This window comes from Limulus polyphemus, unplaced genomic scaffold (genome assembly GCF_000517525.1).
Source record: "Limulus polyphemus unplaced genomic scaffold, Limulus_polyphemus-2.1.2 Scaffold1926, whole genome shotgun sequence".
Lineage (NCBI taxonomy): Eukaryota > Metazoa > Arthropoda > Merostomata > Xiphosura > Limulidae > Limulus > Limulus polyphemus.
In genome coordinates this window covers 19739-43727 of record NW_013667536.1, presented here as the reverse complement: position 1 = coordinate 43727, position 23989 = coordinate 19739, and the positions used below count along the sequence as shown (strand labels likewise).

The window sequence follows — 23989 nt, the reverse complement described above, 5'->3', positions numbered from 1 at the left end:
ATCACCTTCTTTTATATACCAGCGTACCCTATTTCTAGTAAGAACTTGAACATTCGCCAAAGTACATGATAGTTCTAGAAACGTTGCGTCACAGTGTCATGTGACTCGCTGACGCAACAATATTTTATAATTTTGTTCAATTGACACAAAATCGCTTTATATTTCCATTTTATATAAAGACGGACTGAAAGCCCACAACAATACCTTGACAAAAGGAACCTCCCCAGATCCATCTTTTGAAACTCTGACCAGATTAGCTAAACTATAATTCTATCGTTATATGCCCGTCTTCTGGCGACAAATTTTATTAACATAAAAACCAAAATAGGTATCTTTTATGCTCGCCTCCTTGTTGGTTATGTGGAAGGTTGCAGCTTTGTAATTATATAGATGCCCGCTAAATCTTACATTGTAAGCATACCGATTATGTTTTTGGCATAGCTACATGCATTAGTGATGAACTCAATTCTTCAGTTTCTTAAATCCTTTCACCCATCACTCCGATACACGTTTCGGTTTCACTCCAAACCATCTCATTTCTTGATATAAATATTTCCGTGACTAAAGGTGGCCATCTCGTGACATTTGTACATTACAAACTGACAGATACACATAGTTACTTACATTTCCACTCCAGTCATTCTCTATACATTAATAAAACCATTCCTAAATCACAACTGGCCACATTAAATAGACCCCACAGTAATGCCCAACATTATAATAATAAATCTATTGAAATTCATAATTTTTGAAAAACATGACTACCTTAATTCTCTTTTTCATCAAACTAAAGATAATTTACACAAACACAAGAAATATTCAATTCAATTTTACAGAGATTTCCCGAGTGTTGAAATTCCAGCAATTCTGCAAAGGTCTATGACTGCTTCTTGTTACAACCACTGATTCAGGAAGGGAAACTGTTGGCAGCTGGTACACCCAGAATTGCCAAACAGGCTTTCCCTTGAGAATTAACGACAGTACACAGAAGGAACAGGTGACTGAGGGTCGTTATGGTGACATGTACTCTGGTGAGTCCAAGATAGAATGAGATGGTCTTTACAGAACTTCCAGGCATTCTCTGACTAAAGTATCCCTACCCTGATCCCGGTTGAAGCCGCAAGAGATCAGTCAAAAGAGATATCAGTAATAGGTTATAAGAAGGTGAAGCAGTGGCTACCACCTGGCAATGCGATTGATCCAATGGGCAGTTGTGAGCCTCTCTCTGATGGGAAATGTGCTATCAGTTCGACTATTGAACATAGATAAACCTGGGGTAATGCAGAATGAGTGGACAATCTGCACACGAAAATTCATCATTATACGATGCAGGGGTAGGGATCTTACATTATGTGAACGTAAAGATATCTGAAAACACGTTCAATTCCATACCTTTGATATGAAGGACGTCTCAGCTTGGGGTTGGCTAATGTTCATTGGAGAAAAGCTATTGCTGTTCTTGTATGGGTAGGTAACTTACATCATCGACATTTAAAGGCTGGCTAAAGAAGACTCGGACCATATCTTGAAGAATTTCAAGCATATAATTGCTTGGAATAGTTGGACTCCGTGGCAAGCAGTGCAATACTTGATTAGGAATCTAAATGGTCTAACTCATGGCTCATCTGAGTACTTGAAGGAGGAGCAACCTTGTGACTGGGATATAGTCATGGCTGAGTTGTGCTGACATTTTCATCTGGTAGAGAATAAAGCTATCTATTGGGCTGAGTTCAAGGTTCAAAAGAGAGGTCCCACTGAGAGCTTTGATGCCCATACAGATGATCTGTGTCCTGCAATTAAATCTGCAGATCACAATGATATCACTGTAGACAAGTTTACTGAGGAGCTGCCAAGCAAGGCAAAGCAGTATCATCTTGGTGTGAGAGACATTCTCACTCTAACAGAGGCAGTATCTTTGATGACCAGGTTGAGGCTATAACTTTGAACAAGATTCAAGAGAGGAAAAAGCACACATTAACAGCTGCAATGACTATACTTCATTCACAACACCTTCCTGAAGTAGCAGTATTACAGCAAACTTTTGTCATTTGTCAAGCAGAATTCGCCATCAGTATATCCTGGTGTTATGTTACAGCCCCAGTGAATGAGCATAACTCTCTTATGAACTTTTGCTATTGCCAATCCCAATAATTTCTCTACCTAGGTGTCACACTGAATGGGAGGACCAAAGTGTATGCTTTGGTTGTGGGCTGGAAGGTAACTTCAAAGTGAACTGCCATATATCTTGCAAGATAGGGAAAAGTTCTCATTTTGTAAAACTGCCCAGTATATGCAGTAGGGTCGTTAGTAAGCCATGGCTGCTGGTGCTCTGCCTCTGTAAAAGACATGCAGCACAAGTTGGGTTTGACCACAAATTTAAGGGTGTACAATAGCTTGCCTTTGTCAATAGGTTTGGTGTTTAGCCTAGTTCTCAGTCTCATCGGGGTGGATGGAACTTGATGTATGCTGATAAAGATGCATGGACGTAGGTCGAATTCGTGGTCAACTAAGATTCCAATGATGACCTCCTGATTAATATGGCTGAGATTAACTACCATAACAGTAGATAGGACAGTCACTTGATTGTAAAATCAACGACTGAAAGGAGGAGGTGTTCCTTACGTTTCAAGCCATCAGCTGTTGTGTCACTACATAGTGTGTTGCCAAGTTAGGACAGTTTTGGATACAAAATTAATGGGAACTAAAGGTCGTTGTGACCCTACTTTTTTGAGCTATCGAGCAGAGTTTCACTGGAAAATAGCTATAAGATATAAGATGGTAGCTACTTGATTACTACACAGTTCGGATGGCTGATGTTAATAGATATGAAACCTAGAACATCATTGGTTTGCACAACTGAAAATAGTTGGTAGAAGTTAGAAATATCAGCTTAAATGGCATTAACACCATTACTTTCTGAGCTACCATGTGATTTTCTAGGATAAATTATTTGTACAATATCTCTGAAATATCTGCAGAGCGGGCTTTGCAATACTTGCTAGACACATCCATTAAATGTGTACATATAACTCCACATGTGCAGTGAGGTATTTGTTTTCTTAATCAACACAGAAAATTAATCAGGTGGTTAGGAATCTAAGTTGAAAAGTCTTTGTTTCACTGGATTTGACTTATATTTATTATTCTGTAATGTCAACTGTATTGATAGGATTGACTCGGATGGTTTGGCTACATGTGTTGGAGGCTGTCTAGGTCTGTAAATATATTTTGCTGCAGAATAATATACTTAGTATGTTTATTATGGATTTCGCACAAAGCTACACGAGGGCTATCTGCGCTAGCCACCCTAATTTAGCAGTGTAAGACTAGAGGGAAGGCAGCTAGTCATCACCACCCACCGCCATCTCTTGGGCTACTCTTTTACCAACGAATAGTGGGATTGACCATCACATTATAATGCCACCAGGGCTGAAAGAGCGAGCATGTTTGGTGTGACGGGGATTCGAACCCTAATCAAGCACCCTAACCACCTGGCCATGCCGGGCCTACTTAGTGGGAAATTTCTGGTGGAAATTACACAGTGTAACTTTATTACTGGCAATCTCTTGATAATATTGTATATTGTTACTTCTTTAGGAATATAATTTTTAATTAGTGCATTGACAGGAATTTTAAATGAATGAAAAACTTGCCTCTTTCATCAATATATGATTAAAGCTTATTAGTTGTAAAAAAATCTTCAAAGAATAAGATTTATTATGGTTGTTTTATTAGTTTTTGTGAGAAAAGATTATTCCAAAAAAAAATAATTGTGAGCTGATGTTAAAACTGTTGTAGTTTATAAAAACGCTCTTGAAACTAAAAATATAATAGGTAGTGTGTGTGATGTGTCAATAAATATTGACCAATCAAATGTACATCATAATGAGAATCTAATCAGAAGAGTGTTATGGGTGATATCTGAAAGTGGTCACTTTAAATTAAGTGATATACGTAAATTTTAATAGTATCAAAGTTCATTAAATTTTTATGGCAAATTGAACTAATGCTACAGAAGGATTACAAGAAATACTTAATTTGAGGGAAATTATTGATGAGTATGAAACAAAATCAAAGTGATATTAATTAATATTAACTTTCAATCAAAATAAGCTACCTATTTGGATCTAAAATAAGTATCAACCCAGTAATAAGTATAACTAATTAAATATATAGTGTTCTTACTTATAAAGATTACAGTGCATTGTTTCATATGTTGGGTCTTGCTGTTAATGATATATTCATGACCTAAATTAAATCTTCACTATCATAATGAAGTGAAAAAAGCAAAAAACTATAAATTAGACATTAATAATTTTATGAATCAATGAATCAGATAAAAATTTTAAAATGGAGATGATACAAGTCACTGACAAATACAGAAATTTCAAATAGCTAGAATGGCTGAAAAATTCTTAAATTATTTATAACTTTTTTGGAAAAAAGTACTAGTGATTGAAAAGAGTATAATAGTTGAAATATTAAAAAAAAGGAATATATTACAGTTTTATAAATATTCTAAAATTTATGTTGACATTTTGAGCATTTAGACAGCCATGAAATATTTTTATAGAATTATCATCTATATACAAGTTTAATCTCTTATGATCATGACAGTTTCACAAAGCTGAATGATGAAATAACAATACTGTAAAACAAAAATATGTTTATCACTTAATAGTTTCCCTACGGAAGAAAATTAGAAACTTGTTGTACTGGTTTTAAGGAAAAAGAAATACTCAAATTATTGAGTTACTTTATTGCCAAATTTCTCAAAATATTAACACAATGTCTTTGAAAGAGAATTTTTATTTGGTATAGTGATAGAAATTCTAATTAAGTAAAATATATTTTGACCTATATATATATATTCAGTATATGTTGGTTTTAAATTGGATGATCATAGATGAGTTGAGAAATAAGAAAGTGATGCACATTTTATTTTTATTGATTTTAATACAGCATTTAATCTTTTAGATAGCAATATTAAAAATGCAAGTGTAGAACAGTTGAAAGGAAATACTTGAAGCTGGTGTTCATAGAGATAAAGCACCAACTTACCTGTATGAAGTACCTTGGGATTACTAAAGTTTTTTATTACTACAACATTTACATTAATACTAAAGGATCTGCTAAAATAACTACAGTGAATGTTAGGTCAGTATCAACAACAAAACATGCAGATGATTTAATTAGCTTTTCTAAACTTGTAGAAAGTATGCTAAAAATATTTCATGAGTTACAGTCATAGAGTAAAGCCAATAATACGATTTCGAAAGGCAACAATTTTATTGTTCTTTCATTAAGAATGGTGTGGGTAATCAGAGATATTATGGTGCTATACTGGTCAAATGTTAAATTTAAAAACATGCTTAAATATTATGGTGTGAATCTCCCATCTACAGAAATAGTATATCAGACAAAGAGATTTTTGGCTTTAGAACCAAAAAAGTTATAGAACTGTAAATCAGAGTCATGTTTTAATACTACTTGTAATATCACGTACATATTTATTAGGAAAGTAATTCTGATGATGCTTGATATGAATGGACAATAAAATGTTTGAAGACTGCCTGTATTTCAGATATCAGAGAAATTCAAGCCAGTTAATGAAATATACTTGAAAATGGTATTAACAAGAAAGGCTTGCAGATTTTAAAGAGCAAAAGCATTATGAGATCATACTAATTTTAAAATACAAAGAAACTAGCAAAATGTTTTCACCATAACAAACTGCAAGTTCAGAGAATAACAAAAAAAAGGAACAATGACAATTTGAAAAATGTCTAAACTGGTATAAAATGGATAGATGAGGTTTTTCTTTTAATTTTTGAATGTTTCCATTCTACAAATAAATAAAAACTTTCATATGATCTACAGATTTTGTTCATACACTAAAAAATCATGTAATATTTGTATATTCATATCTTTTATTAGTATAGGGATAATAAAAATGATATTTTTATACATAATTCTATAATACTTGCTTAAGAATAGTGTACATAATTAGAGATATTATATTTTTTGAAGTATTTCAACTGCTGATGAATTAGAACACAACTTTGGTTTGTGTTTCTTGAAGGCAAAAGTTTCTTTGAACCTTACATTTTGTTCATTGTTGGAACTATATATATTATTTCAAAGTTTCTTACATCTGTAGTCCCATCATATTCTTGGTCTAGATGTTTGTAGATATTTGAAGAATTACCAGCAGTAGGCTTCAGGTACTCTTTTATATGTTGCTGTAAGCAACATAGTTGATCCCACATAATCTTATCCACATTGTAAAATATGGTATCATGTTCCAAAACAGTCATTCTATGTCAGCCTCCTGGGTAAAGACAGTAATGTTTCAAGGAATAAAATGGAAAATATCTTGATATCAAACTATCTACAAAATTCAGTACATGCAACTTTAAAATTAATGTTGAAAATAGATTTGTTTGTTTGTTGTTAAGTGCAAAGCTATTCAATGGGCTATCTGTGCTGTGCTCACCATGGGTTTAGAAACCCAGTTTTTAGTGTTATATGCCTTGAGACTTAACACTGAATCACTAAAGAGGGAGCATTGAGAATACAAAACTTTTCAAGGTAAAGGACAGAATCAATAAACTTCAATGCTCTAATGTTGTTTATCAATATGTTTGTTCTTGATGTGGGATCAACCACATCTCATTTAGAGCAAAGAATGAAGGATTATCTAAAGCTTATGTAGTGCTAGTAATTTTTCAAACATCTACAGACATCTAGACCAACAATGCAATTGGACTATACATGAAATATAAAATTTACAAATATGTCTAAATATTATGGTGTGCATTGTCTACAAGAATAACACATATAAGACACAAAGATCTTTGACTTTAGAAAAAAAAAGGTATACAATTGTACCAACAGTGACTGTAGTCCTAAAACTAGTAGACTTACTAATCTTGGTATTTTAGCTAATAGTTACTTTGACACCCCATTTTTTAAAATCTTATTTAAACATTTCTTCTAGTTCACACAATTATTGTACTATGAATACTTTGGTTTAAAGTCTTCTACATTCTTCTGACAAACAGCAGCACGACTTTCTCCAGCTAACATGACAGCACAAAATGTTTTGCAGGCATCACAAACAACTTCATATCGAGTTCTGTAATCATCCATCAGTGCTTTAGATCCAAATGTCCAAGATCGTCTGAATTTTACTTTTTTTGAGTTGCAACTATTCTTGTCATTTGAGATGTTACCTGGTAGCTTTTCACGAAGAATTACAGGAGTAGCTTTCCTTGGATGTGTTTCACTAGAGTTTGCCATAACAAAATCATTTGGGTTTCTTGAAGACATATCTGCTATTGCAACATCACATAAATTTTCTGATGTTACTGCTGTTGTGATTAACTCTTCAGAAAAATGTTTATTTTTTATTGGTGTTTCACAAATTTTTTCTAAGGTATTAGTTGATCCAGAAGTTCTATGTACTTCTGTCATGATAAAACTTGGGGAAACTGTTTCCTTTTCACTGTTTGTTACTGTTGCAAACTCTGGCACAGCTACTTTCTGAGATGTTTCCATAAATGACCCTTGGAAAATCGCTTCGTCTGTTAATGTCAAAGCAGATTTAGATCTTTTAGATATGGTTACTGTATTAAGAAAGGAAGATTCTAATGAAAGGGATGAAGTGGAATTAGCAGCTTGCTGAGATATTGGTTGAAGATTACTTCCTAAAATGGATGTTTCTGATGATACATCACCTGTTATATGAGCACAAATGGAAGGAGAGTTTGCAGGCAATATTGCACTCTGTTTATTAGTTTCAAAACACCTGAAAAATAATAGAAAATAATTAATCTTCTAAAAATGTTTTGAATAATAATTTTCAATATCTTAAGTCTCAAATTACAGGCTTGTTTTTATACCATTCACTATTGGATTGAGTGTTGTAACAGCAAATATCATACAACATATTGACCCTAATAAAGAATTTACCACAAAAATTAGGTAATATCACTCATTTTCTAATTTAAATACATAGGGTATCCCAGCAGGTAGAAAGTACTGGGGCAATATTGTTGATATTTATATTATTTTGCTTGACTTGTATGTTTTTAGCAAGTCTGTAACTACCAAAGTCATGGACAACAATGAAGTTGGTGCATAAATAGTTTAGAAAAATGTGTTTAAAAAATTGATGGGATTCACATATATCCTATCACTAATTCACAGGCCTTCAAGTTGTATCTGCTCTTGACAGCCTTTAAAATAAAAGCTAAATTTGACAAATTACAGGAGGAAAGTGAATAAAATACAGGCTTAGACCAAAATCTCTGTTGCAGAGATACTATATTATAATACATTAAGTTCTTTATGAGTATATATTTCAAACAGTTGTTTCCCAGTTTCTACCTAACAGTTGAAGGTAATCTTTCATAACTTATAACCGAGAACATTCAAAAGTCATTAGCAACAATGAGTGTCTGTTTCAGAGTGCACAGATACAACTAAAAACTGAATTTTACACTTTATATGAAAAGCAAATATTTTATATCCATAAATATGTATTTTTTACTGTCTGAAGCATTAAAATACATTGTTATGAGCTATTACAGGCTCATTTAACAATTATACAGATTTTAAAGGTTAAGCTTCTAAAAAAACAGGTTTTAAATGTTCACTAGGAGTCCTGTAAGCACATTTTTAAATAATAATTCTGTGTGATAATACCTAAAAGTATATCTAATTGTAATAGTATGGCCCCTTTATATAAAAGTATATAAATCTTATCCAAAACATACATATATGCCAATACTATATAGTTGTAAATGTATATAAGAATGAATATCAATGTATAGTCCTTTCATATGTAATAACCTATATCTAAGTGAAACACAAATTACACAACCTTTTTGTAATCAGTTAGTAAATAAGGCTCCTATACTGTGATCCCCCTCCTTATGGTAATCCCAACTGTTATTGGTTTTAATTATTAGGAATACTGTTACTCTTTATTTTGATTTACTCTTATGCCTTTGTTATTCAATAGTGTTTCAGCCTTACTTTTATTTAAATTTCAAAATTCATATGGCTTTTAAAACTTTTGATGACTATGAAAGGCTGCTGATCTCTGTTTTTTCCACTCTTCCTAGTGACCAGATGAAGGCCAGGATAGTAGTTAATCAAAAAACACTACAGCCAGTCTTCCTGAAAAATTGTAATATCTTGTTGAAGAATGTAAAAAAAACATGTATGAAAGAAGTAGGAAAAGTTCCCCAAGCTCATTTTGTGTTATGTCAACACTGTTATGAGGGCCATTAATAAACCATCATGTTGACAGGTAGCACATGCTCTATTAAACAACCATTCCAAAGGTTTCCCTGAGTGACATGAGATGAAATGATATAACTGTAAGTTCTCCTTGGAATTCAGCAGAACAGAAGCTTGGATATTTTAATTAGAACAAGAACAACTTATTTTTTATTTGTTTGTTGTTATGTACAAAGTTACACAATAGGTTATCTGTGCTGTGCTCACAGTGGGTATAAAAACATAATTTTTAGCATTATAAGCCCTTAAATTTACAACTGAGCCATAGGGGTCCATTATGGTAAAGATCAATTTCCCATATTATTTAAAAAAATAAAAGAAATAGTGCTATGTTAGACTAAATTAAAATAATGTTTTATTTAAAAATTTCATAAACATACATACTTATATATGTCAGTGCAAATTATATATATACTGTGGAACCAGCTTTTACAAATAGACCATGGAGGGTCCACAAGATTGTCTTTGGATCATTAAGGCGTACATAGTGAAAAGATTGAGAGCCATTTCTTCAGAGCGAAATGAGATGTATCTTTTAAGAGAATAGGAAGATTGAATAAGGTGAAAAGAGTTAACAAAAAAACTGCCTTTAATAGTGTCTGCTGACTCTAGAAGTTCGAAATAATATCATTCAGCTTCGAAATATAGCCATTACCTAGAAAGACTAATTCTAGACAACTTGGTCCTCAAAAGACAAGGATAAGCTAGTTTGCAACTCTATCACTGTGGCAGTCAACTAGAATGAGAAGTCAACTGAAACAACCTATTCCATTCTATAATACAAATGGTTAAATGTTGAAATCAAACTATAGTTTATACTTGACATGAATGATACTGGCACCAGAAGAGAAAAAGTGTTATTACTTCAGAGTGATATGATGAGGGTGGTATAATAGACCAGCAACTTTCTCATTGTTTTACAACATGATTACTGTACTACCATGAAAGAGCTGCTTGCTGCGATAATCTTTGTCAAATGTTTTTCACATTAAAAGTATAACTAAAAGTTTCTCTGGCAAACCAACTATGCATCACTCTAATGACTATTAAAACTCCATTGGATCAACACACTTCATGAGAAGGACTATGTCATAAAAGACTAACCAGGCAAATAACACGAAATTATAAAATGTTTCAACTCTGTTGATAAAGGCCTGTGCTTTCTCCCAGAGTCCAAACCTAGCTCATAATGCTGCACAGAAGTAAACTGTAGATAGAACAGATTACTAGAACTATCACTGAAGTACCAGCAGAACTACAAAGAAACCACAGGAAGCCAGGTTAGTTGAATCTCATATTAAGAGATCCTACATTTGAAGTAGTAGAGTGAAGCATGGCCCTTTCAGCATCACTGATCTCCATATCTTTAGATGAAGTATAGAAAAACAAGAGATAATACCAATACACTGATAACTGAGCTGAAGAATCTGAAGATACTTCATAACACCAATTATAATTAAGACAGGTTGAAAAACCAGATTCTATTTGCCAAAATCACTGATGTTACAAGCTGGCACAAAATAAAAGTGGTTCAGTTTGTGCTACCAGAAGGAACAGTTTCATTTGAAATAAACTGAAATAATTACATGGTGGTTCAATTCTGCAGCAAACTATCCTGGATTATAATGAATCATCACTGACCAAACCAGAGTAAATTGACCAACATTTGCTGGTTTCTGAGAACTATAGTATAAAGTGAGTAAAATAAAAAATGTTTCAATACTGATGTTAAGATAGTTGCTAATTTACTAACAAAAACATTTGCTACTTAATTTGGGGTACTATGAGAGAGTCATATGAATCATGGAGTCAAATGTATGGGTTTTTGCAAATAGAAATGGGCTGGGTGTATGAATTGCTAAAGACTATAATGTTATTGAATTATCCATGGTCCAACAAGTTGATCAGAAAAATCATACAAATATGAATAACATGTTGGCAAATTCATCAACTGGGAACAACCTGCCTAGGATGACCACCTCCCACACAACATGATAACATTTCAAGCAACTGAGCAACATTTTATATGTATTCCAACTTGATAATGACAAAAGAAGTTTTTCAACTCAGTACAGCTGTTAACACGTGCCCACAAGAGTGCCATATGTGGTTACATTAAACAGTGGTGGATGGCTATGAGCATGTATGACAGTAGCTAAAGAAATAACCACTGTGTTGTATAACAGTAGAAATGGCATGAAAAAATAGTAAAGATGAACCAAGCTTGCTTAAGAGAAGTACCATGGATGATATTCTGAAGTTCATCATTAGGATTATGCTGACTAGTGCAGAAGCACCTGACTACATCCCAAAATATAAAAGACTGGTAACTGCTTCTAAGAGACAGCATTAACTGAGAATGCCAGAGTAGCCTTCCCATAAGCTTTAATACTACTCTTTTTTATTGTGGTTGAACCTCTGATAGCAACATGAAATGCCCCTTGTTACATCTTTACCTAAATCTTTCATATGCTAATGCTCTAAATTATATATACATTATAATACCACATAAAATAAAAATCTTGCATAAACTTAAAGAAAGCCAGCAACATAACAATTCTACTAGCAGACAAAGGTAATGCCACTACAAACATAAACAAAGAAGAATACATCATTAAGCTCCAAACTCTAGTTGAAGATGGTCACTACACGAAGATGAAATATAACCCCAACCACTAACACAGAGAAAAAGAGTAATCAACTTCTCAAGAAACATGAAAAAGAACTTGGATCAGAAACAATCAAACAACAGTACACTACAGCACCACCCCATACAACTGTAACCTACCTAAAATTCATAAACAAGGCTACCCTCTCAATTCTATAGTTACTGCAAAGACTCACCATGCCACCCTCTAGCTATGTAACTTTTAGATATAATATCTCCATTAACTGGTACATCATTCATATCAAGAATTAAATCCACTCTGTAGAGATTATAAAATCAACAGCAATAACCTCATAAGACTCAATTATGAGATTCAACATATCCAGTCTATTCACTAACACATTAACCCTTGAAACTCTATAAACACTCACCCAACAGCTTAAAAATGATATAATTCTCAAGACAATATACCTGATAACAGAACACATAACTTTCTTATCAACACAACTTACTTCAAATACAAAGATAAATACTACCAATGACAACCAGAAGGCTTAGCCATAGGCTCACTCCTATCACCAGTATTCAGTAACCTCAACCAACATGGAACAGTTTGAAGATATAACACACTCAAATACTCTAAGACATAGAATTTTGCTCAGATATGTTGACAATACATTACAAACAAGATATCAGAATTCATGAACCACATGAACATACAACAACTGGCAGTATAATTCACATCAGAAACAGAAATAAGATAAATTCCCATTCACAGATGTAATAGTTACAAAGATACATAGTTTGTATATCACATGAGTATATAAGAAACCCACAAGTACTGGTAATCATATCAAATATACACCAAATCACCCTAACAGTATAAAGACAGGTATCATAGACTGCCAAGTCTCCAGAATAAACAAGACTTGTAATACAGCAGAGACTCAGTAGGAGGAAGAACATGAAAACATCACTTCATCCCTTCTTCAAAATGTATAACCTAAACATTTAATAAAGAAAATAAATACCAAAAATAAGCAAGAAGAAAATTACAAACATTCAACCATAATCCTCTGTGTCAAAGTTTTCTCCAAAAACATACAGGGAATAATGAAGCATCATATAATTAGAACAGTATTCTGAAGCCACAATACAGTATGATTACAAATACTATACACTAAGCTACCTAAAGACCAAAAGGAGAGCAAAAATATATTTTATAACATCCCTTGCCAATGTGGCCTCCAAAACACTGAAGAAACAAAAAGTCCAACAAAATTTAGAATTCAGGAGAATAATAAACATGCAAGACTGTAATATTTACTATCTGCAACAGCTTACTACGCCAGAGAAGAAGATATAATAAGGTGGAATAATATGAAAATAATGAGATATGAACCACACACAAGAAAAAAATTATAAAGGAGATGTTCTAAATCCACCTAAATGCTAGAACATTCAGTTCACCTAGCAAAACCTGGATACTCCTCCTTAAATCATTGAAATACTTAATTGATTCAAGTTGAAATAGCACACCAGCTTTTTTAACAAGAAGATCCAGGATCAAACTCCAGTCCCTATTACCATAGCTATTCCGTCCTTCTTAGGACTTCCTTGAAGGCAATAGAAGATTATCAGCTGAGACACAGGAAAAAATTAGTTACTAATTAGTTTCTGCTAATGAACGAATTTGTAATCAATGGATAATCAGACTCATGTGATTGTGTAGGCTACTTACCATGATGGTGATAGTTATACATTTTGTGTAACAATTTTACATATTTATATAAACACTTCATATGCTATCATAAATTTTTAATACTAAAGTACACATCTTTACATAACTTTCATATAACTAATAAACAAAACCACTCATAAAATATATGTACATTTTCACAAATGTGTAAATTAAATCCTACCCAAGAAGAAAACTTACGTAGTCAGTTTCATTTGAGAAGATTCCCAGTTTGGCATGTCATGTGACAGTGACTCAGATGATGCCCACCTTGATCTTTGATTGCTGAGAGGTGTAAAATTAAGCCAGAGTTTGCAAATTTGCATTTTGGCCAAATCTCCTTCTGGAAACTGCAACTAATGTAAGAAAACAATAAATATTGTGTTTAAAAAGAGCGAATATTTGTAGAATTTTATATGAAACATTTCTTTGTGTGAAAAACTACACTAATGAAATAGCAGGTGGGTAAAACAGTATTATATAACTAACTGAAAGGTAAAGGAAAGTATAGTGTCATCCAGTTAAAATAAATCTATATGATTAGCAAAAACGTACTTCATAGTTATCCACTTAATTATTCTCTTGATACAGTAATTAAAACAGTACATTGTATTCAATAAAGTTTTGCTACATGGTTGTCTTTTAGAAACTTAGCTACCAATGCTGAACAGAATTAAATTATTATTTTGTAGAAATAGAAGGTTATGACAAAACATTATCTTGATAGTATAGTAAGAATATATAAAATGGTAATTTAAAGCTATGGGAGGAGTGTTGTCTGATGAAAACTGTTCTGCATATTGATCCAGTAAGTCAACTCTTGTCTGCAAAATAGGAGTCAAAGCATACCATAGTGCTAGTTTTTCAGACTTGTAAGTTTCTTACAATAGGAGAAACCAATTGCATATATATTCATATTTAAGGTAACCTTCAGCTAATGAGATGCTGTGCATAATTATGTTGTCTCTTATAGACCTCACAAATATTACTACCTCTTGTGAGAAGCTTGAAATTCTGAAAAACCAGCATTGGGATTTACTGCTTCCACCACATCTAAAGACAATTCACTCAAAAGGCCAACTACTCTGTTAAAAAAATAAAACTATCTTAGCTGAATATACATTAGATCTCCATTTTGTAGATGAGAGTTAAAACTGGTAAAAATTTCTGCTAAAGTGCTGTTTAGCAAATCATCTAGTTGCCACATTACGATATGTTATATATCTCTTGGCCTCGACTGCAATATGCTAGAGTTGAAAAAGGTTGAACAAACTCCTTGAAGTTACTGTCTGTTGGTAATGCTCAAATTGTGTCAGTGGTTAGAGCGCCTGAACCCGAAGCAGAAGTCTTTTGTTCAAATACCATTACGCTTGGTATTTTTTATATATTATTTTTTTAAGTAAGTGATCATGTTTAGAACAAGCTCCTTCAAAATTCCAAAAAACATAACTACCATGATATTTTTAATTACTATTTGTTAACAATAGATTTCAACACTGAATGTCAAAGTGGCTAAGTGGATCGTTGGCTAGCTAAGTTGTCTCTTTTTACTGCAGAAAGGGTGTTTTTGGCAAAAAGTCAATTTATTCATTTGTTATGTCATTTTAAGGTATGGTTAAAACAGGAGGTATTTTTTTATTTTTATAGGTTTTCCCAAAAACATAACTTGGATAATTTTTATTTTTTGTATGCTACAGTTGGTGAGTTAGTAGAGCATGGTTCTCAAGGCTATGGTTTTGTACCAAGTTTTTCTTGAGAAGTGGTGTTTTGTAGGTCCTCATTTCTGTTCAGTTTTGGTTGCATTGTTAGGGTTTGTTGGATTTTGTCTTGTGTGTGTTTTTTGATGGTATTGAGATGGTATTTCCTGCAGTGTATACTTACCTGTTTTGTGAGGTTGTTCTGATGGGTTTCTTGTTCAGATGAATTGTTTTTTGTTTGTTTGTTTTTTACCTGTTATGTAGATTGTTGACTACTATTACGTTTCTTATATTTTGATTTTTGCTTGTATTTGTTTACATATATCTAGTATTTTCTCTTGTAGAATTTTGTTTCTTCATCTTTTGTACCTTTTCTATTTATATATTCTTTTTTAATTTCTTTGTTTTGAATTTACTTGTCTGATGATTGATTTTGTAGTTTGTATTTTAATTGTAATGTTTTAGTTATATTCATTATTCTTGGTCTTAATGCCACTGTTTTAGTAATTATTCTGTTTTTGAGTTGGTAGTCATCCTATGTATTGTATTTGAATGTTTTTATGTAATGTTTGTATGTTCTTTCCCCCCTCTATGAGTAAGGGTTAATAAAGAAAAAAAAGTGCTTCATTCTCAAGTACAAGTCTTGTGTTCAAATCCTAGTGGAGTCGGGATTTTATGCTAATTTTAAAAGATAAACAATTATATTTATAGCAAGCTCTTTCAATACCATTATAGATTAAATCAGGTATTTGAGATATTGGTTAACATTTGAATTCAAACATGGCATGTCTACAGCATCAAGCCTCCTCAGCTATTCATTTCAATTGAAAACTTCTAACACCATCTAGGAAATAACTTCTAAACTAAAATTCTGGAATTAAAAAAAAAGTTCAGAAACAGTGCAAAAAGAAAATGTCTCTGAGCAAAAGAAAGAAAAAGTAAATGGATGACACAACAAAATCAAGAAAGCTTAGAAAAAATTAGGATAACTGAAGCAGGGGGAAAGCAATGAAACTCCTAAACAAACAAAGCAAAAAAGACAAAGTGATTTTAAAATACATTCCCCCTCCCCCCATGTGTTGAATGGGTACATTAAAAGTATTTTATAGTAAAGAAGAGGACACCCCTATTCAAAATTCACTGAAACAAAATAACTAGATGTATCTCAATTTACGAGAATTGTTAACTTCTATGAGTTTAAGAATAAACTCTTTTATAAATATCTTTTTAAAAGTTCTTTCCTACCTACAGTTTATAAGGTAACAATTAAGAGAAATAGTTGCTTAATTAAAGTGGCCTTAATTTTTTTTTTTCTTAAATGTGAAAGAGTTCAACAACTGATGTTAAAGAGCTAAACTGTAGTTTCTATTATTCAACTGAAAGATATTAAACTTTAGTACAAGATTTAAAAAACAAACTTTATACTTACCTTACAGCAGCACTTACGACACACTACTCGTTGACATAGTCTACACTTTGCTTTTCGTAAGCGCAAAATGGAAAATTTTGTTCTTCTGCACATAAAGCATATCTGAAATAAAATCTTATGAGAATGAGCAAAATTGTTAACTTATCACTCGAAACAAATAGGTGTTGAAACAAGTTATGAAATATACCCAATCTGCAAAGATTACCTGTTAGGTATCAGATTAATAGAGATTACACATTAACATGAGTATTTTAGTAAAGAAACATAAATTAGTCTTGATTCTAACAGATCTATCTTAGACTTTGCCATAGGAATATTAATTTTCACAGTAACTGATTTATGATTTAACATTCTTCAAAATTTTCCTTATTTTTTCTCTTACTTATACAGCAAAAGTTGTGTTTCATAGTTTACACTGATTTTTGAAGTTTTTATCAATTTTTAAAATATTAAAAATTATATATTAACTATATCTTCACCTTGCCTTCTGCTACTTCCTTATACAAGGGTTGGTTCACTAATAAGCAATCCAGGTCTATCTTGGTCAGTACTTTTCGAATGTGAATTACCTCTCCAAGGGTTAATAAAGCATGCTTCCTTGGTGGTGAGCAACTGCAGCTGTAACTTTCTTTTTCCAGTGATGATAATTCCAAACCTTGTTTTAAATGCAATAAATACTGTATATTTTTTTCTGGAAAATAGCACTTTGTAATTAAAATCAATATAACATAACACTTAAAGACAGCAAAGATCTTGTTGGTCCATCCAGTCTGTCTCCCCCACTGAACTAAACCACTAAAAAAACCCTCAAAGTCAGTCCTTATCATTCAAATATTCATCAAGCCTTCCCTTAAACTCCCTTAACTTTACTGGTTCCATAAAATCTGAAAGCAGCCCATTCCAAAGACCAATTACCCTGTTTGAAAATAAAATATGTCTTACCTGAATATGACTCCTACCTTGTCAAAATTTATATTTGTTTCCTCTATACCTATCATTCCTACCATTAACCCTGAAAAAAGATGACGCATCAACACTATAAATTCCCATGACAATCTTAAACACCTCAATCAGATCCCCTCTAACTCTTCTTTTTTTTCAAGAACAGTTTCAGTGATCTTAACCTATCCTTGTATGACCACCTTTCCATCCCAAGTATCATCCTAATAGCCCTCCTCTGAACCCTTTCTAACAATTCAATGCCTTTCCCAAAGTAATTAGAGAGCCCAAACATTAACTCTACAAGACGTAGTTTCAATGTTGTTTGCTGGCATATCTAAGCTCTAACATGAAATGACAAAATTATAATTTGGCACTCCCTGTCAATTCCTGGTATAGTACAAGGTAAAAGTATACATTTCTAAGGGATCATATTCATCAAAATAAGTAAAACATGTCTCTTTTTTTTTCACATTTAAAGGTTAGGTTATGTACACATAAAAATACAAATTCGGTCTTTGAAAAGTTACTAGTCTTGAATATTTTTATGTAATAAAGTGCAACTGCTCATAGTTTTATAAACCAATTAACTTTTGAAAAAAAATACCAATATTAACAAGTGATGTATCTATAGCTATCAACAGGTGTTGTAAATACAACCATTAACAAGAGGTAAATACATGTATTAAAATAAAAAGGCAACTTTTGGAATATAAATATTAATAGGTATAACAGTATGACATAAGAACTGGTAAAAGATAAATCCATGTTTCTTGCTACAAGTATACTAATGTTTACTGCATGTATTCTACATTATCAAACAGTATCATCACAGTCACGTTGGCATCAAGGAATTAATAAGCAAAATAGATACCCATTATTAATAATTAAAAAAGTAAATAAATTTATATCCAGGAACCTCATGAATGAAAGTTTGCCAAATATGTTGAACTGAGATCTATTTCTGAGGATAGAGGATGGAAAAGAGCATTCTATCTGCTTCATGAGTGGCTGTGAGATTTGGGATTCAAAAGCAGTGCAGTGAGAGGACTGTGCAGAAGTGCAGCTGAATTAGGCTAATCAAGGATATGATCAAAGTATGTTTAGAAGAGTATGTAGAGTACAGGTGAAGTGAAGAAAGCACGTCCATCTGGAAAGCAAAGCAGACCCACCAGTGGGAGGTGGCGTGAGTACACTGCTGGCCTACCACCCCGAGGAAGTACTGAGTTTTAAATAGCAAAAATTCCACTTACGGGTGGCACATAGATGATTATCTCACTGGTGTCAGCACTGAAGGCAACTACAAACTTAAGCCCTTTTTTATTAAATTCTAATAACTAGAAAAAAAGCCCACATTCTGGTATGAGGTTCACAGAGGCTCTTGTATACTGATCAAGCTCCTCCATTACCCAATTAATTCAATAGCCACCCCAAGGGGGTGTCTTTACATGTAAAAACAACCCTGTTAGGACACCTGACCATGATACCTAAGCAAGTGTGCCAAGTTTGGTTATGCTAGCTTGTGAATAGGGGTATGAATAAGGTTTCAAAAATGGCATCCTAAGAACCTGAGCTTAAAGACAAATGACATATAATTCAATGCCAGAGTTGAACTCGGCAACCCTGCAAATGTACTCCTAGACCCAATTCAAGACTGTGAGTTCTTCTTGATACATTTTAGCCCACTTGGTATCATAAGTAAATAAGAGTAGGGGAGTTATGCCATACAGACAAGGGGCCCCCTGGCCACCCATAGTCTCCTGCCAAATTTTGTTTTGCTAATATTATATATCCAGATAAAACTGACTCAATCTTTGAACTTTTGATAGATCCACTTAACAACTATAGATACAATCAAGATATCAATCACAAAGTAATACTAAATCTCATACTAACTGAGTCATGACATTAAAGAGAATAATGAAATGGACACAAAGTGGAATACAAAATGAACAGTTGGTTTCAAAATAAAACCCTGTTACTTACGTGGGATAATCATTTTTACCAGAATTCTGTATTCAATTGTTGAAGTTGAATCTACGTTACAGACTGTCTAAATACATCATTTCTTAATTTGTGAGAAACTTCACAGCTACCCAGAAAAACTAATGATACCCACATGACTAGTCATTCTAATTACAACACAGGTGAAACTGTAAATATTTTTTACAAACTTGTTTTGATATTTTTTAATATCTTTAATTCATTCATGTGTTTGTGAGAACTCTTCTCCCACACTTTTGATGCTAGTGTGATATAAGAATATATTATGCATTTCTAACTTGTAGTATTACAGTACTTTTTCTGAATTTATCCTTTGTTCTGCATACGTGCAGGTTTCACATAACTGCCATTAAGATGATTTCAATCTAGTTGCTTTTGTTCTTGAGTGGATAATATCTGCTCTGCTCAAAGGGGGAAGGGAGTATTGCTGCAATACTCATATTGTACAAGGTCATCAACAGCAGTATCATTTAATGGTCATTCACATGATATCTATAGGTATCATATACAGAGATATTGTTATGACAGTGGAAGTCACGTGATGCTAGTAACACGTCATGAGATTCTAAAAAGATCATGTCCATTCGTGAAGCCTCGAGTGTTCTCCAGACGCCCTCTATTTCGTATATATAAAAGCGGTGAGAAGTGACGGCATAGAGATGAATAATTGCAGATTGAAGAGATATACACGGACAATTGAGTCAAGTGCGGTAGTAATAAAGTGCATGAATCATTCGTTGTGAATTATAGCGTGTGTTTAAGTTAAAGTGACTGTGGAAATTAAGTGTATTGCAAAGTTGAATTGAGAAAGAATAAACTAGTTTTATTTAAGAAAAGACTTGTATCACTGAAGTTTCTGGGAAAGAACTTCTACAGAAAATTAACAAATGACCAGAGACGTAACAATATTTTCTCAGTATATCCCAAGCAAAATATGCATCTCATGTAACATTTATAAGCTGAATCCCCTTCCCAAACCTGTTGACATAAATCCTTTTAACATATTCTACTTCCCCAAGAAGTTGGATAAGAACCTATGTGTAAAAAAGTACCATCAACTTAAAAAGACATTCAATTATACCACTTAACTACAATCTAAGTTTCTCCTGTTAAGTTACATAAAGTAACAAATGGAGCATGCAAAAATTTATTTATACACTTACTTGATCTCCAACGTTTACTTGGTGAGTGTGAGTTATATTGTCTTGGAACAAACTGGAATGTTTCTGTGGTAGGTGTTGCTGGCAAGGCATAATCTTCATCATCACCTCTGTCCACCATGTTCTACAAATTTTAAGAAAAGTCATACTTAAAATGTTTTACTATTATTATCAAACTGCAATGTATATGCTCCTCCATGGTTCTTTCTTCTTTCGTTGATTTTTTTACAAATTGTGTAACAAGTTTAAGTCAGATTTTTGCTTTTCATCTATGAGTGTACGAATGTCATTGACAATAACTTATGTGTAGTTAAATTAATGCTATCACTGAATCAATCACTCTTTCTGTATTACTAATATCACTGAATTGATTATGATATGTCATATGCAGTTATTTATAACTAAACTGATCAGACCTCATTAACAGTTCTCAGTGAATCTGTTATACCTTGTGTGTAATTACTGCTTTACCTAATTTGTCACATCTCAAGCGTAAATTTGTGGTTTGCAAATACAACATATCTTACTCTCCTATATCAAATACTTACTATTGTTCTACAATTCTACTTTGAAACACCCTAAATCTGGTCGAGGTGATGTTCTAAATGCAGCCCTAGCTCAATCATGGAAACTGTCTACTGTTTCATGAGGTAGTTATACTGTGTTCTATTTTATGTTGCATATATGGGACTCTTCTGAATCTGGGTAACTAATTTTCTATTAGAGAGAAGGTGAGTTTTAAATGCACGTTTTAACACTTTTAAATTCGAACACCTTTTTCTGACATGAGAGAGTCAAAACTTGCTAGTGAAGTCCTGTCATTATTTCATTGTTCTCCCAGTGCATGCTGACCATGCATGGCTTACCTTAATTTTTAGTAAAATTTAGTTTAATCTATCCTTTTTTAAATACAGTGTTCTTTTACTAAGTTCTACATACACAAGCATTTTTGCAGAGGAGTGGATTTTTTAGTCTTCAATGAAGATCGAGATTCCAATGGCAACAGTGACTAAGAAGATGGTGAAAGAACGTGCCCACCAATGCAGATGTCACAATGAATAAACTTAGATGAAAATGAACTGATTATTTTAGGAGAGTATTTTCTAGCTGAAAATGCAAAAATATATATTTTTTATTTTTCATATATTTTTTTTTTGTTATTGAGAAATTATAGGATTTCCTAGTAATTGGAAGAGATAAGTGATCAAATGAACAGAAAAACTACAAGATCCTTCATATATCAGTTTTATGTAATCTTTTATGATTCTTTTGTTAATGAAGTTGTGGATAAAGTTAAACTTATTAACTTATATCTTTTAAACAGTAGTTTTGTCAGATTTTGAACATCAGTGAGATAATTTAGCATTATCCAGAGAATGCAAGAGTTCTGAAATTGCTTAGATTTTATATTAACATAAAATTCATTTGAAGTTCTCCTTTAAGCCTACATTAATTAAAACTCAGAATTGCTGTATCCATAATTGGAACAACTTACTCTAAATTTAAGCTCTATTATCTTTAATTAAATGTACAATTGTCATTGAAATCCAAGTATTAAAGTTCATTGATTAAATTATTATTAACTTACTGAATATGTTACATAATTTTTAATTGAGTTTAACAAAAGTGACATAAAAATTATTTACTTGTTTTATTTGGTAAGAAATAAAACACAAATAAAAATGTAAAGTAACTTTTATGCAATTAATTGAATGTTGACAAGTGTGCTTTTTCCATAATTGTTAAGAATACTGTTTTTTTTCATTGTTTTTTTTTCTGAATATGTGGTAATGGCCACAGATATGATAAATTTGATGGAAACATATCTACATATTATATCTCACCTAGCTTAATGGATGATCCTTAAGCTAAATCATAAAAATCACTGAAGGTAGAAATATACCATGATCTATTACCAGACCTATTTTATTTGAAAATACCATGCATTTCTATCTTATTGTATATAATTCCATGTTATTTATTTTGAATTCTTTTTGATTCTGAATATGTGCAAGTTTAACACAACATGTTTGAGAAAATCGTTAAATTGATCATTGTTCCTTTGTTGTTCTTGAAAATGAATAACACCTGTTACTGCATGGGGAGGTATTGCTCTATTAAATATATTGTGTAAGGATGTCAACTGCAGTATCCTTCAAGTTGTTCAGGCTATATCTAGAGGTTACGGCCCTACCTATGTTGTAACAAGAATAACTAGTCACGCAGGTAGTGCAAATCACTTTGGGTAAATACAAGGTTCCTGATAAACTGAGGAACATTGCAATCAGCCAGTCTGATATAGAGTACAGTGTAAATAGTATTGTCTAGAATTTCATCTGAGCAGTCAGTCCTGTGATCCAGAAAAGGTGTTATCCTATGTAAGTTACAGCAAGTACACACATTGTGTTTGTGTTTGGTGTTCAATAAAAATTGTTCATTTTGTTTCCAGTCTCATTACTAAGTTAGAAAGAGATTTAATACTACTTGTAAGTGATATCTTGAGCAAATCTCCTGTTATTTAGTGGATTTATCTATTGTAGCTCTAAAGTCAATCATCTTGATATACTCATATAGTGATGCAACATTTTACAGATAATTTTACTGGTATTTATGAAACAAAACATAGTTATCTTTAAGAAATAGAAATTCTAACTTACACTGAATCCAAACCAACTTCTTGGTCTTCCAGAAATTCTTCTGCCCCTTACATTTGAGCTGGTGTCACACATTTCTTTTCTGAATTGTTCGACTATGAGATAGAGAATCTCGTCTCATTCATAATTAAGGCTTCTGATAATTATTTACTTTAGCATTAAAAAAAAACCTTTCTACTTCTACCCAAAGCCTATGGTTCACTGTAAACTTAAAACTTAGTTTTTAGTTTATGAATGACAAGGTTTTTGAAAATTATATCCATTGAAGCCACACAATTAAGATATTGTTACGTCTCCGTTTGTTAATTAACTTTCCGTAACTTCGTTCCGACGAAACTTTAGCGACACAAGTGCTTTACTTAATAAAACTGGTTTATTCTTTCTGAATATAACTTTACGATATAATTATTTTCAACAATCGCGCTAAAACAAACGCTATATCAACGAACGT

The 23989-nt window shown here is 32.5% G+C and overlaps 1 protein-coding gene across 1 annotated transcript; it reads right to left on the bottom strand.

Annotated features, from left to right (window-relative positions):
• Positions 1-5270: 5270 nt before the first annotated feature.
• LOC111087253 (protein spire-like) lies at positions 5271-23648 on the bottom strand. The gene is made up of 6 exons (XM_022393276.1): positions 23542-23648; positions 20888-21008; positions 17261-17436; positions 16782-16883; positions 13857-14011; positions 5271-7810 (listed from the first exon to the last, which is right to left on the bottom strand). The coding sequence occupies exons 1-6, from the start codon at positions 23611-23613 to the stop codon at positions 7018-7020; spliced, it is 1419 nt and encodes a 472-aa protein (XP_022248984.1). The 5' UTR covers positions 23614-23648; the 3' UTR covers positions 5271-7017.
• Positions 23649-23989: the final 341 nt, after the last annotated feature.